This window comes from Pecten maximus, chromosome 3 (genome assembly GCF_902652985.1).
Source record: "Pecten maximus chromosome 3, xPecMax1.1, whole genome shotgun sequence".
Classification (NCBI taxonomy): domain Eukaryota; kingdom Metazoa; phylum Mollusca; class Bivalvia; order Pectinida; family Pectinidae; genus Pecten; species Pecten maximus.
Window position 1 is genome coordinate 11,423,490 of NC_047017.1, and position 19,480 is coordinate 11,442,969.

The 19,480-nt window shown below is 35.4% G+C and overlaps 1 protein-coding gene across 1 annotated transcript; it reads left to right on the forward strand.

Annotated features, from left to right (window-relative positions):
* Positions 1 to 733: 733 nt before the first annotated feature.
* LOC117323207 (rho-related GTP-binding protein RhoU-like) lies at positions 734 to 19,051 on the forward strand. Its single transcript, XM_033878263.1, has 3 exons — positions 734 to 1,179; positions 4,097 to 4,155; positions 14,508 to 19,051. Exons 1-3 carry the CDS (start codon positions 993 to 995, stop codon positions 14,997 to 14,999), a joined length of 738 nt encoding a protein of 245 aa, XP_033734154.1. The 5' UTR covers positions 734 to 992; the 3' UTR covers positions 15,000 to 19,051.
* Positions 19,052 to 19,480: the final 429 nt, after the last annotated feature.

Consider the following 19,480-nt stretch of genomic DNA (forward strand, 5'->3'; position numbering starts at 1 on the left):
GTAAGGACTTATTTAAAATCTTAAATATAACTGACTGACCGTCAAAGGTAGAAATAATATGAATTCCAAAAACACTCGTAGAAATTCAGTTGTTTATGAAGAAAAATGCAGTTTATTTCTAACTGTACAAACAGGTGTTATCTATAGAAATGTTCGACATTTTTACTGAAGAAAAATGCAGTTCGTATGAAGTTTACACAAGGAAGAAATATACACTGGGCTTACCAGTATCTGATATTTGATAATTTTCTGCTTGTGTTAGAGCTAAACTCCTCAACGTTATCAGACAGGATTTTTATCAACATTTGAAAAGTTAAGTCGGGTTTACAACTGTTATCATAAACACGACCAGTGTGCAGATCATCGAGTTATTTCTAAGTCAAAAGTGAACCTACATAACAAATAAATTAATTACTATTGCTCAATGTCTACCTGTCGACCATGTTACGTGTTCTATCTACGTCAACAGGTATATGCTTTGCCCAGGTAGATATACGCTATGTAAATAGAGAAAACTTGAATGGTCGATCAGGCTAGTGTGGCAAAGGCGTTGAGAAAACGTTTTAAAAGAAATCGGTCATCCGTTCTTAAGACCAGCACTGTACTTGAAAGTACTTGTGTAAGACTTCTATGAGACCGACAGAACACAGGTATATATAGATATATAAAAATATACGATTTGAATGAACGACAATGTTAGTCATAGCCACCAGCCAATCAGAAGTAGCGACACAGTGATTCATAGATTGACGTCTCTCGGTATACTGGACCATTCGACGCTTTGCGCTATCAGGAGAAGGTTGTGTGTGAAGGGATTTTAACTAAACCAGAATGATTTAACACGCGTGTATATCTGACAGGTGGAATACTTCTACATAAACTGTGGCATATACCCAAAAGCACGTGAAAATACAGATTCTGAGTCGTCACATCAACTGGACTCCTTTTTTATAGTAGACTGAAATAGTTTCTCTTTTACCAAGTGTTTGACCATGCCGCCTCAATCCATGATGGACCATAACACGAATTTGTTACCCGAGCCTGATGACGGTGGTCAGACCAAAATAAAATGTGTTTTAGTTGGAGATGGAGCTGTAGGGAAAACAAGTCTCGTGGTCAGTTACACGACCAACGGCTATCCCACCGAATACACACCTACAGCATTCGACAATTATGCAGGTAAGAAATTTACAGGTGTTATATAAACATATATATTACGAGTTTGCCTGATGTGGTGTGTAAAATTACAGATAGATTAGTTATAATATATTGCACAACTCTGTATTATGTACAATACTGTGTAATAACTAAACAATAAAGTCTAGTACTACAATGTACATGTTACAATTATACAATGTAAATTCTAGAACTACAATGTATATGTTACAATAATACAATGTTTATGTTACAATAATACAATGTTTATGTTACAATAATACAATGTTATGTTACAATTATACAATGTAAAGTCTAGAACTACAATGTATATGTTACAATTATACAATGTAAAGTCTAGAACTACAATGTATATGTTACAATTATACAATGTAAAGTCTAGTACTACAATGTATATGTTACTATTATACAATGTAAAGTGTTACACTGAAATGTATATAACATAGATATGCATATGATTTACATGATATATACATAATTGTAAACTTACATAATCTGTATTTTGTCTACTTTGTATATAGTTTTAAGAATATTTAAACTCAAATAATTTATGTGTAAGTCCGCTGTTATGAATACATTTTAAGTGAATTAGCAGAACATTAGGCTGATTAAAATTTTGGAAGATGTTAATTATCTTACAAAAGTGCTTGTGAGGGTCACATTTGTTTAGAAGTGGTTCCAGGTTAGATAAGATTTCTGTAACCCAAAAGATCCAGACCCTGGTGTCTGAGAGCTGGCTTCTTATCCAATGTGTATTGGGTGTCACTCCAGCCTCAGCAGTCAGGGACCTAGCTCCAGGGATACAGCTGCTGGGCCGAGGTCTATTAATATAACATTTTCATAAATAAATAAAGACTGGTGAGCCTTGTATCCAAGGCATAACTTGGGTTGTGATATCTAACTGTTATCCCACAGGGGTCATGTTGTAAGTAGAGAGGCATGTGAAATGACCCTAATTGAACTTAATATTTATGTCCTTATCTTGTTGTAATTAAAGTACCAACATTTATTTCCTGTGAGCAAGATAAAACTTTTAAAAAATTGATTTCATATTAACTTCCCTGATATATTCATTTCACATAAAGTTTTCTGTGTGTATTGATTCTACACTTTATAGACTCTCTGAACCTTAAACAACCAGTTATTGTCTATCCTGACCAAGTGGACATTACCCCCTCCCCACTGTGATATACAGTCAAGATTAGACTAGGAATATTTCAAATAGAAAATTATTGAATTATTTGTCAGTTTCAGGATTTTGTAGTAGTAAATGTGTTTTCATATTCTTTATAGAACAATTGTTTCAGACACTTTGTAAATCAGATAGCCTACATAATAGATATTGTCTGGGCATGCATTAGTTAATGGATCATTAATTGTAGAGTTGACACCCAAAGCCTCTCACATGTTGTAAGTATCAGTTGGTAGGGTGGGGTACTAATTAGGCTACTTATAAGAAACACCTGGTGCCCTATTACTCTTAATGGAACAACACCTCTGCTTAACCTGTATACCTCGTCAGAATTTATCCTGTCAGGTAAAAAAGTCCTGACCTATTCAACTGACCTAAATAATCATGTTTTAGACAGGTGATATATAGTACAAATCAGTCAATCCATTAATAATAAAAATTGTGTCAGCGTTTATTTTGCTACAATTAGGCCTTTTAAATTACATCATATCATATTTTGAAATTATTCTACTTTTCAAAAGTTTGAACTTATCATGAAAAACATATTAGCTTTAGTTTGATATGTGTGTTTTGGTTTGTAAATGGTTACTGAGTGTGACTTTTTTATTTCGCTCCCAAATGTGTAGACGATAAAATTTTCCACTATTGCATTCAAACTTTTAATTCATTCAGAAAACTCGTGAATATAAATCTGGAAACTAGGTCATTTTTTAAATAGGTAGCCAGTCCTCCCATAGGTAAGTAAACATGTTCCTGGTGTTATAGATCGTAACCGCTTTAAATATGAATGATTTCACTTCACAGAAGACCCGCTCAGTCTGTATTTACACTATACACGAATTCATTGATATAAAGCTGCCATTTAAAAATCAGTCTGTGATGTCTACAAACACTTCAAATGAACTCCCCTCGAAAAACTAACTGGGGACAAACGATCAAATCATCTGAATTTTGTGAAGCGAGATTTATTATATATATCTCCTTGATGGAAATTTATGGTGATTTTATAGGTGTAGACCTGTTTGTTAAGGACAAATTTGGTGGAGTGTTGATGAGTAACTAAATACAAGAAGAGGATTTTAGGCGTCAGTGTTGTAAATTCTCTGGACAGTCATAAAGGTCTCGAGACTTGACAAACTGACCACTGTTTCAGTAGACAATAGAGGGGACTTGACATCATGTTTATATATATCTATATATCTGATAATAAACAGTGGATCAACACAATAATTTACCTGTACAGATATAAGGTAAACAGCTGATAATGGCCGATATTGATTTCTTCCTTACCTCAGATATTTTGTAAACAAGACCCCATGTTTCTGATATACATAGAAACTGATGACATCACAGTCCATAAATATTCAAAATCATGTGATGTAACGAAGGTCAAATTACCCTAGGTCACTTTAATCCTCAAAGTTTTTCTCTATATACCATATGCCTGGTAGTAAGTCCACCCAAATCTGTTACGTACAGTTCAGTAAAAATTAAGCTGTTACTTCATTAACAGAGACCTAAATAGCCCAAGTTTCACCAGACATGGTGTCAGGGCCAGAGGAAACTTGGGCTATTTTAATGATTTACCCCTGGCCTTTTTACAGGACAAATTAGTGGTCAAGTTTAAATCATTTATATTAATCAGGACTACAAATTTTGAACATAGCTTTTCATACATATTTCTGTATCACTATTCATTTGAATTTTTCTTTTTCGTTATTTCAACAGTCGTCGTGACAGTGGATGGGTCACCTGTTCGTCTGCAGCTTTGTGATACGGCCGGCCAGGTGAGTTGATAACACAATCAGCTGACGTTGTGTAATCACATGATTCACACTTACCTGTTAAGAACAGGTGCCCTGCCCCTTTATCAAACCGTGACCAAAATTAGCAAACGACATTGACAATCACGCCTCGTAAGCGGTCTTTGTCTCTCTTGCTTTATTGTCTTATATATGGACTGAAGTTTTACTGTTGCATTCGAGTGGTAGACATAAGCTACTGGGAGTATTCTAAGTTATTTTATTGTTTAGTTACTCTGTCCATCTGCTCCTATTGTGTAATCGTGGATTATGAATAATAACCGTTGATTATGATGGTTACAGGTTATCAGGGATATTTCTAAAAACAAATTTATGAAAATATCTTAAATATTGATTATATGAGTTATACATGCTAATATTTGTAAAGATGGACATATTGAAATTTCATCAGTTCTATCAGCCGTTGTTTGATTTTTCAAAAAGTACAGTTAGAAGCTTCGTTACCAACCATTGAGGCTACGAGTCGACAGCTTAATGAGTTAACGAGACGGAAAATCGTCATTGATTTTAAAATTATGTGATTCAAGCATTTATCGATGAACTAGTAAACAGGAAACATTTTGAAAAATTATACGTTGCTAATTGTTTGTCGTTACTGCTGAAAGTTGATGTGTAAATCGGTAGCTGTTTGGGAGGATGACTCACTCACATCGGTGACCGAGTGTTTACCTTTCAAACTACACAATTCAACCAGGTAGCCCCCTAATTATGTTCGAGAGCTTGACAAATGCTTGTTTCCATGACATCGATAAAAGTCACGACAAAACCTCTGTGAATTTGAAAATTGACTTGTCTGGAATAGTCTTCACTTGATGATTCACTGATGAGGAAAAAATGTCCCATAAAGATTTTTTCAAGCGTTGCACATTCAAGTTCACCGAGAAGGAATAAGTTTAGGGAATCTTTTGTGGAGTATGTATAAACCTATTGTAGCCCTAATGTGATCTGCAGATAAAAAAAAGACATTCTCAACATAACAGATCGCTTGTTCAGTATGCTTTTGATATCAAATTCAAATTGCTCCATTAACTCATGGCATTTGATAATAGAGTATATTTAATTGAATTAACATACGAAAATGTCACTGGGTATTTACAATAACGATGTGATATATCTACCTGTATAAGTAATTGAGATAGATAATCTTATATTCTAAGTTAGAACTTGTATATTAATGTCTTGTACAAAAATTTTCTTGGCATACCGGTATGTTACGTTTATGAATGAAAAATCAACAAGTTATGATTTGGCATACCAACATAGCACAAACAAACTGTTGCTGGTGTGTGTCAACAAGCAATTTTCTCACGCGGAATTAAAGTGGCTTACCAAAGAGTTCCTGGGTAGCTTTAGATATAGCGAGCCCTCTAATTAAGTATTATTACTCGTCTCTGCCCACTGTGATTTTCACATTAATGTCAAATCGTCCAATCTAATGATGGCGTGCTCGTAACCAATTGTTTTTTGTTTGAAAATTTTCAAACAGGACACGACAGCACACAAAAAACTCACAGATAATCATCTTATTGTCCGTTTTGACAACTCAATTTGAGGTAAATGTGGGTCAGAGAGAGAAACAAAGAACAGGAAAATTAGAAAGGAGAGGGAAAAAGTTCTACTTCAAATTTGAAACCATGTTTCTGGTTACCTGTTTCATAAATTTAAAATCTGACACAGATTTTGGACTTTTAACATTTAAGTTTTTGCCTATTAAAATAGTTGTCATGCAATGAATAGTTCACAATCCAAGTGAGTGAGGTGTATTTAAAAGTATAGAAATGGGTTAAGGAAAGAAGGTTTTAAACAAGCCCTTTGGTTGATTTGGGCACGAGCCAATAGATTCATTAGCTGTATGTAATGGGTGAGTGAGATAATATAGCTTTGTTATATCGGTAAACTTTCTCGGTGACCATACACATGTATATCTACCCAAGACCAGCCTCGGACACGCCTAGCTTAGTCGGAAATCTCCATATAGGGTATCTTACCTCAAGCTCGTTACCTATGATTCAGGTATGCTCGACAGGTGTGCGTGGAATACACTCTCATACACCTTAGTCCACGGGGCAAAAAAGCTGTCTACCGATATATAGATGGTAATTTGAATAAATATAAGTATATTTAGGCAAGATTGTAACTTAATATTGGAATTTGTTTTTAGTGATAACAGTAGCTCTCTCATTTAACGCCTTGACCTTCAAATAGGTTTCTACTGATTTGAAAGGTTCTTTTCATCGACAGTAGGATTTTAAAAAGTCGGTATAATTAGCAAAGTTTGCCAAGAAATTCCTTCGTATTTAGGTCAAGATCTATATTGAAACAGTAAAAGGTTCCAAATATATACAACATTATCAGACTAAAAATCTACTTTAATAAAAAAAAAAAGTATATTTATTTCTTCATTCAGGTGTTAATAACATTTAAAATCCAGGTTAAGAAATTTTGTACTCCCTGAGGCCTGGTTGAATTTTACGTAATTTCAAGATTGACTGGTTTTCTTAAATGTAAGTTTATAGGTATTTATATTTAGGATACAGATATATTTTTGGTTAAGGAATGTTCTTAATAGGTTTTTGATATATCTACATTGTATAGATGCATAAGAAATATTTTCAATTAAATAAATAACTGGTAGTCAAAGGCAGACAAGGTTTTATTTTGATAATCTAAATGTTAAGGAGACTGCGGTTGATACCCAGGAAAAGAAATTGATACCTGGACAATGTCCATCTGATTCATGTCCCGATAAATATGTTGACCACTCGGAGCTGTTTACCATCTATTTCTATCTTCCCTTTAGTACGGTTCTTTGCCTGGTACCGACTGGTCCTTGGAGTGTCCAGTACCTTGGCTTGACCTTTAAATACTGGACTTTATCGGTCAGCGATTATGTGAATGTAGCCTTCGGCTTTTGTGTTTGCTATTGAAGTAATTACAGGCACTTGACAAGCCACATGTACTTAACTAGCGTGAAAATTGAAAGTGACAACATTATTTTTTCCGGTGTAAACTTTTGAACCTTTCAAATGTTTTCATTGACAATTGAGAAATTTGATAAAAGGTATAAATGTTTATTTTCTAGGGAGTATTTTCTCAGTCAGTCTCGAAAGCAATGTTTTATGATTTGTACACACAAACTGCTTGCTTGACCTACAAATATGACCGCAATTACTCTTTGAATTCAATACAGTAGATATGTAACAAGTCAAAGTTAAGTTGAATTTAAGTTTCTTCCACTCGCATGGTCTAATACTCCACCAGATGTAAATATTGCAAGGCACAAAATATAGAAATTCAGAATGAAAAACTGAAATAATTTTATAATTATTTCATGAAATGGAAAATAAAGTTATTTAAATAGAAATTAAATCATTGCCAGGGTATGTATTGTTGAAAGTTCTTGGTAGAGTTGTACAGGTATGTGTTGTGTATTGATGAAAGTGTCCTGTCTTAAAATAGATTGTCACGGAAACAGGACACCACTTAACATAAGGTGATGGTTTGACTAGTGAACAGCTTGACCGGTGACTAATTGGGTCTTGTCCTTGTGTTTACCTGGAGAGACAGGTGTAGGACAGGTACCTCTGGCTATTGGTCAGTAATTAACCACCAGGAGTCGGTGGACTGTGTCACTTTACCTGAGATAGCCAGTGGTCAACTCTCACCTTTCTGACTGTGTAAGGTCAAACCTGGTGTCTGGTCAGAAATTTTAATGATCAATATGTCCAGTACATGTTTAATTGTATCTTGGGAATAAATGTCATTTAGAATTTTATATACCTTACCTACATTTGGGTTTATACATTGTAGCCTATAGGTATATGAAGCCTTGCCTAAGTAAATCAAACATACTTTTCACAAATTGGAAAACATTTCTGCTAGGACCTTAAGTGTTGGTTGTTTTTTAAACACAATTTAAACTGCATAGTTAACGTTTATTGTTTTGTAATAAGTCATATGTATTATATACATATTGGCCAAGGTATAGAAGTATTCTTAGCTATTCAGGAATCACAATGATGTATTGCTGTACTTGTATAGATAATGACATCCCATACTTGTTAAATATTCATATATCTACATTGAAATTTCATTGATTGTCTGACAGCACAGGTATAAATAGACATGTATTGTCTGACAGCACAAGTAAAAATAGACATGTTTTAAGAGTGAACTATCCTATAAATCTCTCGGGAATCATTAAATAAATGTCATTTTTATACATGAAGCTTTCCCAAGACCAGCCATTACCCTAATGAGAATGGGTAGTCTGCTGCCATTGATTTTGTCAGGGAGAAAGATTTGCTGATTCAGGTCCTTTTTTCAAATGAATTGCTTCTTCATGTATTGGTGTTTTCTATTCAAATATTAACCTGACTCGTAGAGTTTTACGCCAACTATCCATCAATTTGCGACGTTGCTCTTGAACATGCAGTACATCGATATCCCAGATGCTGGCTCCATTGCCATTCTGACTCAGCTTTTCCTTATCATCAATATGCTTGTAGCATTAGAATATGCAATTCTTGTCCCAAATTAACTGTCTGGGAAACCCAAGGAAGCATTAGTCGATACTTAATACATGTGAAATTCAAATTGGAACAGTCTGGAAGTGAAATACAGAAACCCTGTTGGTTGTATTGAGTTAGAGAGGACCCCCTGATAGGCCTGCGATTTGAATTGTGTAAAATGTCCTTTGAGCATGGTATGATCTGTCCTGATGGACGTCTTGTAGTATATTCTTACTCTTATCTACCACATGTTTTTAATGGGGATATTTCACCAATTTAAGTCTCCCAAGATGTTGCCACGAACCTCATGACATTGTTGATCCATATTACAGACTTGCGTTTCTGCAGTCTAATGTAATAACTTCATGGATTCTCAAAACTTGTCACTTTAAATATTCATTATAATTATTTGGCCATATATAAAATTTTATTCAAAGAGAATTTGTATTTAATAATTCATGTACATATATGGCAGGTGGTTATTTAAATAAATAAGAAATTTGGCAAACTACACCAGGGATAAATTATTCACTATGTTGAAACTGGCAGCTGCCATGTCCAGGAAACTTGTGACCCTACCAAAGCTTATAAGGCCTGAACAAGCGGTATTCAGGCACGAGAGTTCACCGGGTTCACGGGGACAGAACCATAACCTGCTAATACGTGTCCTATTGATGTTTAAGGCTTGGTCAAGGAGAGAGTTGACCTGGTCACTCTTGTCCATTTTATTTTTATCCTCGATATCCACAGTACATTAAAACAACTCAAGTGTCATAAGTATAAAATTCGGCCTGAGTGGTACCGAGTTAGAACTGGTACCGGAGGACAAACCCTTAGAATGTTACTTTTGTTTTCTTAGACGCTTACACAGGATTAAACTCTGAATACACCTGTTAAAGCCATGATCACGCCTGGATGATCAACCATTATAAATAAACCAGCCATATACAAAGCATAATTTCATGTTACGAACACAAAATTTTGCTTTTGGATTTTTCATTTTTGATATAATGTGGAATTATTTCACAAGATGGTGGCAGCTTTAAGTCTGTTGTCATCCTTGCATAATTGTTTTCAAAATGGATACAGTTTTATTCATCTGTACAGCTTTGATATGATAAAGATTTCCCTCGAGCTGTGGGATTTCACCAACCCTAATAGAGTATTACGTACGACACATCTTTTGGTCTACCGAATGTTGTTCTAAAATTGATAAATTCTACAAGATAGGTAAATGTTATTTTTCAGATTTATTAGAGCTCAACTCTTAAAATATCGAAACAATCTGTATATTTCTGAAATGTCATCCACTCAGAAGATTCCATTAAGCTGCGATTTCCACGATAAAAAAGAAAGAAAATGTATCATAAAATGGAAATGCATCGCAATGCTTTTAATTAAATGTATTTCAATTGCCAGAATTCTCTCTGTATCTAAAATTTAATTTTCCTGGCATGTTTTCTTGGATTTGAAAAAATAACTATTGCCTTCAGTAATCCTGCCAATGATATTTTAGTTTTTTCGAGATACCAAGGTTTTGTAGAATACTCTGGGCTGGTTGTATAATGTTTTAACTTTCAGGTTTATCTAAATGTGACCCAGTTTTCTTCATCATGCTTATGTTTAGAAATGTTTGATATGATCTAGATAGAAATCTGACTGAGAATTGTTGATGATGCTGAGGTTACCTACTGGTACTGTGATGTTGATATCGGTACGATCTCGTCATGTCTGGTGATTCATAGGCTACGGAAACCATCTTACAACATAAAACACCTTTATATATATTTAGAAGCGTTGTCTAAGAAGGGAACTTCTTGCTGATACAAAGATCAGATTGATGTTTTTCTCAGAGTGTGATCAAAAATTTCGCTTTGTTAGCTTGAGATTTTTCAAAAGATCTAAATTATGCGAGCTGAGGAAAAAATATGGATAAGTTATTGAGACATCTGCCTCAATTTTTTTCCCAGTACGCAGGTATACTAACAATCCATTAAATCTGGCTGGCCGGTGTTATGATGACTACCATTAGAACCAGTACCCTTAGGGGCTCAGCCAATACATCTAGGGGTCAGTTAAGGTCACACAGATCTGCATTTGGGCCTTCAGGCCACTGTACCTGTCAACTTGATATCATCATGAGTCACACAACACCTTTCTAAAACACCTGCCCATTTTGTTAATTAGATGATAAATGTCGGTACCTGTACAGATTATTAAATATTGCTGTATTTGCTTATTTTCTGTTTTGTTATCAGGAAATTACATTTCTTTCATTAGAGAATATTGAATCAGCATTCAAGCAATTTTTTCTTTTTTTTTGATCATTTAAATTTTGAAATACCTTAATCTTGAGAAATTCATTTCACTATTGTTCTGCTGTTTTCGTTCTTTCTGAAATATTATAACTAGACCTTTTCTCCTCTTGTACAATAGAACTCATTTGTGCTTGTCGATGAACCCATTACACGTTATATTTTTGGTGACAAATTTTGACATTGTCTAGATTCAATTTCCTAAACAGGAGTTAAGATTTATTGTCTCGGCACATTCCTCTATACTGAGTCTTCCTTGTGACATTTGAATTTGTGGTTGATATCTTTACGAGGCCGAGAATCCATTAACAGTTTTGTGTAATACTTCGCTACTTACTAATCAATACATCTAGTGCCTGGTGATTAGAGCGACACTGAGTTGTTCCACTGTATTTATGTGGTTTATATGGAAATTGGTTGTGATTTCTCCGCGACTTAGACCATTGTCGTGATATGAGTCATCGCCCCAAAGCTTACGACAATCATCGTACTCTGGACATTAATTACCGGAATATGGCACACGCAATACATATTTATATACATTGACAGAGGATGATAAAAAACACCTATATGGATCTTTTCATGAACGCATTACAGAAAAATGTCTTTATGAACTCACAGATGGCAGATATTGTTTCTCAAGAATTTCATTTAGATTTGAAAAAAGGCATTATGTATATTAAAAAAACATTTGTTAAGGGAGAAAAAACCTCATCAGTTTTTTACCTGGGGGTAAACACTCGAGTAAATCAGTATTTAAACTGGGAAAATTGGTTTGGTGTTTCAGCTGAATGGTTATATAGCATGTATTCATCCATTCAAGCATCTGAAAGACCCGGATAGATCCGTTGTTGGCGGATTTGGGTATTGTGACGGGGCACTGGACCACACACCCGAGCACCCAACACCACCATTGTGAACAGGTCAATTTCCCAAGGGGAATTTAAACATAAACAAACCATATGAAATGTTACACAGTGCAAACTTCAGCAGCGTTAAATGGAACAGGTACCTTGTAATAGAACGACCTCCTCCCCCCACCTTCCCCCACCCCCACTTTTTTTCTTCTGTGTCCCTGGATGTAATAGTACATTAGGCCCTGATACCTACCTCCATATGATAACATTATTACATGTTCAGTTACTCACTATTTGTGCTCTAGCTAAAATGAGATATTTTTACCAGTAAGATGTATGTTTGGGGGCAGGATGTAATATTTATCTGCCAATAAGCCTATACCTAGTAATAAGCCCTCCCACATATAATATTCAAGTGCTATTCTATTGACATACAATAAGCCCACCCCACCTCCTACTTTGGTTCAAGGGTGATGTGTTGGGTTACTGACCGTATTACAGGATAAATTGTAATAACGGCTGAAGCTAAATTGACCAAATTCTTCTTATCTTGGCCCATATACCTGAAACCCTACATGAATGTGTATTTGTGTCTGAGTATGGTTTCATAAATACAGGACCTGATCTTTCTGCATTAATTTGGAATCCAGCGGTCTAAAAGTTCTTGACTTGATGTCATAACTACTTAGAACTACTTTCTTTTTGACAGTTGATAAAAGCCTTTTTTGTGTTAAATGATAAACTTATCAACTTTTTCTCTCCCTCCATACCCAACCCCACCAGCTCCACCATCACCTCCTGTGGGGACCTGGAGCCAATGGAATGGATGTTATCAACAACATTCTAGAACTCGGCCCAATAATAATCGTTTCCTGTTAGTCCAGAGACAAGGGAATGTGTTGTATTATTGCGGCCGAGATGTTTTGTTGTCGTGAAAAGCCCCAGAATCGTAGACAGCAGTATAGATGCACTCTCTATGGTAACGTCAAGTTTGGCCCGCGACGGCTGATCTGGGCATAGATGTTAAGTCAGTTACGCAGGGAATTTTCCTGTGCACAGTAACGATCTCTACCCATATTGCATTAAAACATCAGCTTAAACCAAACAATGACACACTGTTTAACTTTAGTTTCTTCATTCCTTTCTTTGTTCCCTTTATGAATTGTTTGACATTTTAAATTTTTTGTAAAAAATCTTTTGTAATTTATTTTAATCATTAAAAAAAATATGGTTGAATATCTTATTTTCTTGCTTTAGATTAACAAAGCTTTGAATATTTAGTGTAATGGTTTGGGAGAGAATGGCCCTTCGGCTGTATAGATAACCAGAACGTATGAAATTGTACAAGGTTATTTACTAAAGCAGCCGACACAATAGTGTTTTTGTGCCCAGACACTAATTAACATTTAAAGATGGCAGATTATTTTTTTCCACAAATAACTTATTTGACATATCTACACACACGCATATAATTTATCAAATATATATTTATGGGCGAGTGCAAAAATGAATTTGTCAGATTTAACGATTTTCAGGTTCGATAAGTATAAGATTGCACCTCGCCTCTGAGTCATCGTCCCTCCAAAGTTTTGCTTTTTTGTGGAGTATATAAATATACTACCCATCTGTTCAGTGATGCTCTATGTTGATAAATCGGCTGAGCTAGCTGGCACAGTTCTGTTGGTGGCTGTGTTTATGCTATAGTGCAGATATAAGTTCACACTCAGCTCTCTGGGACTAAATGCATGCAGTGCTGGCAAAATTTGGAATATCAAAACAACCGTTCTAATGTGTTGTTACAAGTTTCTTTAATGGTTAACCTTGGTCATTGCTTCAGCAGCTGGCAGCTTCCATGCCAGTGGAGATCAGCTTTCATCTGATAATCAGTATAAACTAAAAACACATTATATAAAAACACAGATCTATCTCGGCACAAAAAACCACCTCAGTGCCACAAAAAAGATTTGCAATCTCCACTTGGAGATTTTATAGGATGCCCTAAATTCAGGTGATTATAAGTTGGCACAGTTTTTAAAGGTTTATTACACGAGACTATCTAAATAGGCTGGATTATTACACCACAAGTGTCTGATAATCCGGCTGAAAATTACCATGTGACATGGCAGTTAACTTATCAAAAACAGATGATAGTTGGATAGAGACTGTCAGAAATTCTGAAACCTCTCTGCGCTTTGTTTTTGTTAACATTGTATAATACTTAATTAAAACCATTTAGAATCAGCTGCCAACTTACGTCGAATCACAGATATGAGGCAGGCTAGAGGCCTGTCAACATTAAACCAGCCTCAACTTGGTTAATTTGAAGTAAAGAAAATTTATGAGGATCTTTTTTATAACTTTGACCTGATAGTGGGCAATGAGGAAACTTGGAGCCTAATTAAAACCAACCTTGAAATGTCTAATTGAAAATTAGAACTTTATAAGTGTTGTTGTATTTTAGATTATAGATAAGTACAGTGTATATAAATTCAGATTAGCATTTTAAACTTGAAATTTGTATGAGTATGATGTTCTGTATATCACAAATGGTTGAAAAGTTGTATCAGAATTTGAGATTGCTTCCTACTTAAGTTTCATTCCGATAGATAATGTTTTTGTTTTGCCTATTGTAGGATGACTTCGACTCCTTGCGGCCACTCTGTTACCCAAACACAGATGTTTTCCTCCTGTGTTTCAGTGTTGTAACACCGACATCATTTCACAATATTTCTGAAAAATGGGTACCAGAGGTGAGAAAACATTGTCCAAAAGCACCAATAATTCTGGTTGGGACACAATGTGACCTTCGTAATGACGTCAAAGTACTTATCGAGCTCGCCCATTACAAAGAACAGCCTATACCAGAAGCTGAAGCACAGGCGCTTGCTGAGCGAATCGGAGCAAGTTATATTGAGTGTTCGTCACTTACACAGAGAAACCTCAAGGAAGTTTTCGATACAGCATTACTATCGGCCCTCAGACTTACAGGGCCCCTTAAAAGGACAAAGAGTTCACGAAGATCAAAAAAGGGCAAAAAGCAACACGAACAATCGCCACCGCCAATGGTGGCGGGCAAGCCTTGTGCCAAGAAAACAGGATGGAAACGATTTTGTTGTTTTTTGTGAACTAATTTGGATTGCATAAGAAGCAAAAATCAACTGTCATTTGGAGAGTTTGTTAAAAAATAAATGTGCACAGACTTGCAACAGACATCTGATGTTTAATTCTGCAATATAGCAATACAGACGTTTACCTGATCAAATTGTGTGACGCGTGATGGATGGGGTAGTCTCGCTCCACGTTGTGTATTGGTCATTTACCTGTAGGTGTCTCTGTCTGTCGAGCCAAAGTCTACGACATGATTGCACTGACGAACTGTCAACTGTGGTTGAGTCACAAATCTAAAACAGACGACATCGCTTTTTAGGCAGGTTGAATTGTGTATTATAAATTAATTTATCAATAGGAGAGTGAGCGCATGTTCGTACAAATGTGTATTTTAATGAGGAGTGTGTGAGTCATGTGACAGTTGATGACTGCTACAGCAATAGAGTACAAGCAGGGAGAGTGATTGGCGTGAAACATTTGGTTGTCATATCACAGTAGGCTGTTGAAGTGTGCTAGTGTATTTGTGTTTAACTGATAAAGTTAAGCCATTTTGGTGAGTTACACATCCATCTGAATTGTTTTTGTGTAAATTTTAGATAAAACCTGCTTCATAATAGAAACAATTATACTGTGCTTCTCAAATGAGAACAATTTTAAACCATTATAGAGATTTATTGCCTCGTTACCTTCTTGTTTTGGAAAATTTGTTAATGGCGCAGAAGAAAAAAATCTATTCAAACTTTGAAGAAAAAAAAAGGACATGCTAATACAATTGTTGATGGTTGTTGAACCTTAAGGATCATCTGGCATGGGAAATTCGTGTGAAAATGTTTGGTATGTAATTTCTTTATAACAGTCGTCATAATATGGGTATGTATTGGGAGTACCTGTGTAGAATACCCTTTTACAAGTGATAATCTAAAGAATCTTTTGTTTCCCGCCTACCTGGAACTCCCTATCAGATCTAGGTATTCAGTTATAACTGGTGGCAGTATCTTTATCGCGTTCCTATCAGAATTTAGATATCCTTTTTAACTTGTGGGGACTATTTCTGCTATCTAGCGTAGGGATATGGATCTCTGACATTGTCACCTACCCTTATTCACACACATGAGCGCCTTATCACGCCTGCAGATATCGCCACCATTATTGCAGGGCCGTATATCGCCACCATTATGGCAGGGCCGTATTTCCTGATTCTGTCGTTACTTTGTATTGGCTGGACTTGGTACTGTGCCCAATCCTTGGTCCAATTGATGGACTGGTTCAGGTGACAAGTGCGACAGGTCGTGAATTTATTAATAAAGGTGTCGAAAACCTGAGCAAGGCATATTTCCAAAAGGTGATCATTCTATTCAACAAAGAACCAAGATTATTAGCGTTATGACATTTCCTTGTGATAACAATTGTATAGCCAGGTTCACAGCGTTTTACTGTATCATTCCTCTATGTTATGACCTCCGATCGCAATAAATCAGAATTTCATCACATCTCTGGCTCACCAAATCTTTGCATAATATAAGCCAGGTATATTCAATGTACATCCAATTTACCCCTGCCAATCATGATATCATTTCTTTGAAGAATTGTAGTTAGTTTGATTGACAAACAAATTCATTAATCAGTCAAAAATGAAAATAGTTTTAGATATTCTAGTATATACTCCTGATAAGTAAAAAAATTCATAAATGAAATATAAAAAAAATTGTTTGCTGCATTTTGGAGTCTAAACATAACAAATTTCCCATATAACCAAACGAGATTTTGAAGAGTGGTTTTACTGTTAATGGCTGCCCCTGCCCCACCCTGTCTCCCCTCTCTGTCCCACCTTACCTATACCTAGTCATCCCTCCCGACACCCTCCCGACACCCCTATCACCACTGAAGTGATTCTATGACTCCTTTCCTCTTTCTGGAATTAGACAATTTATTTAACCCCGTTTTATTAATTGAAGAACTGGTGCTGATTATATTTAACAATACTAATTTTTTTTTTTTTTTTTTTTTTTCGATAAATTTTTTATTTGAACCACAATGTTGACGAAGGGTCTCTGTAGAACCTAGTAACCTACATGTACTGTCACAAATCAATGTTTTGTAAGGGAACAAGATATTTCAGCAAGATTGTACTTAACTTTCGCACAATTATAATGTACCGATGTTTTTCAGACACTCGAATCTGCTTATCTCAAATATGAACCAAAGTCATAATGAAACAAATAATTTGCTCTGCAGTTTTTGTGCGGAAAAATAAATTTTAAGACAGATTTTTGTAGTGTTTTGGGGCTTAGAAATATAATCTGGCTTTGTTTTTATTATTTTGAATGGCTAATGGAATTCCAAAGTACAAGTACCAACCATATACTGATATTGTCCAGATTACAGGGGTTCCAATATAAAAACAAAACTATAGCTGACCAGATTATCAAGATTTTCACAACAGTTTACTTTATAGAAGGTTTCTAACCTGTTAGCACACCTGCACAGGTACATTTACCTGTACAGATAGACAAAAAAATCCATTTACATGTATAGATAGACAAAGGTACATTTACCTGTACAGGTAGATTTGATGATAAGCAGATCAGTGGTGACCCCCAGATTCTGTGCATGTTATGTGTATATATGTATCAAAATGAGATGCTCACCTGTTACAGGTGTGACATCCCCTATTGTTATGCTCTCATGTCTTTCATTCATGTTTGTATGTAGATTGAATGTCCTGCAGGCAAATCTGGAACTAGTCCCATCGAGTTGCTTGCATTTGTCAAGGTCAAGGCCAAATGTTTTGCTTTGAAAGGTCAAGGCTATCTTGTTTTTTGCTTGAGCTCAGCACTATGATAAATATCATATTTCATAAAAATATTCCTAATTGTAGTTCTTTGTAAATATTGTTCTTTTATATCAATTAGATCAGATGTTTATGAAAATATAGCAGTGGTTTTTTCAAAGAGAAAATTTTCTAGTTGATAATTGTCATAGTTGAACAAATTGAATTTTGATAGTGGAAAAGAATTAAATTTTGCTTGTATTTGAATATTTCTAGCAGACTAGCAATTATAAGCCAATCAAGAAGAGCTCAAAGTTTTTAAAGCAACACTTATTTTGTAGATGTATTGTTCTGTAGTAAAAAGCTTGCGGGGAAAGTCAAGGAAAAATCTACACATTTTTAAACTTACAAAATGAGATTTTTATCATAAGTTAATAGATGACATGTATATTTATATATTTTGTACAAGAAAAGTGCCTTTTTAATGAGTAGAAGTGTTGGCGAACTCCATGTTGTCGTTGATGTATGCCAGAGGTCTAACTAATACATTATATGGTCTGTGGAATTTTAGGCTGCTTGTTCCCACATCAGTTTGTTTGTAAACAATTTAAATTCTCTGAAATTATTTGAAAATGGAAACAAATAATGACCGTTTTGAAAATAAGGTGTCAAGGTGTCAAAACAGCATTGTTCTTTAATCGTTTTACAACAATCACCGACTATTTCAAATCGGCAGGAAGACAATGAAGTTGGGAAATTAAGGTATTTTATCGGGTAGTGTTCAGTATGGAGTTGGTTAAAAGGTAGGTATCTATTACTGAGATGTGTCGTCCTATTGAGACCTAGACACTAGGTAATAAGATAGCCATTGTTGGCTGGTGTCTTTACGAGGCTGTGAAGAATGCAGTAGAAAAATGGAGGCGTTAAGTGTTGATCTGATTAAACCACAAAACATTCTCGCAATGCTTCTGTTCTCTGCCAAATATACCCACAAATGTACACGGTTTTATGACCAGTGTCGTCTGCCACCAAATATTACGCGATTAATGGCTTTAAGTTGTGTCGGAATCAACCGTTAGGATTTTAATCACAGACCATATATGTAGTGTATTTTAGACCTCCGCACATTTTAACGTCTTTGTGACGTCATTGTGTTTAGACTGCTGTCAGAAAACAGCGAATGTTCACCACCAAATACGTCATGTTTACGTCAGAGTTGCGACGGGCACTTTGCCGGCCGCCTCAATTTTTATATCATTGATTTATTGCCTGTTAAATAAAGATTTCTGAAAGAAACAATTCTAACTTATTTGTTTTCTTGTGAACGTATGTTTTATATCGAGGTAACCATAAAAGAGTTGGCATACCATTCCAGGAAAGGAGGTAGATTTCTACATCGGAACATTGAAGGAAGAGGGAAAGCAACTTGGTGTCATCCGAATGCGATACTCACGTTTGAAACTTCTAAACAATTTAAGAAATAGTGACGGAAACAATGATTTTAACTTGTTCTTTTCTTGGTTGTTACTTCACAAAATACTGAAACAGACGAGTTATATTATGTTTAAACCAAGAGAAAGTATCAAACCAGAATCCGTAATGGCGGGAGAATGTTTCATTGATAAAAGCCACCCATTGAGTTGTGTTGTCTGTACATTTCTTGGTCTCTATTCACAGTGAGCTAGACTAGAGAAACTATTACGTACTACTCGCTCGCGGACATGCTCC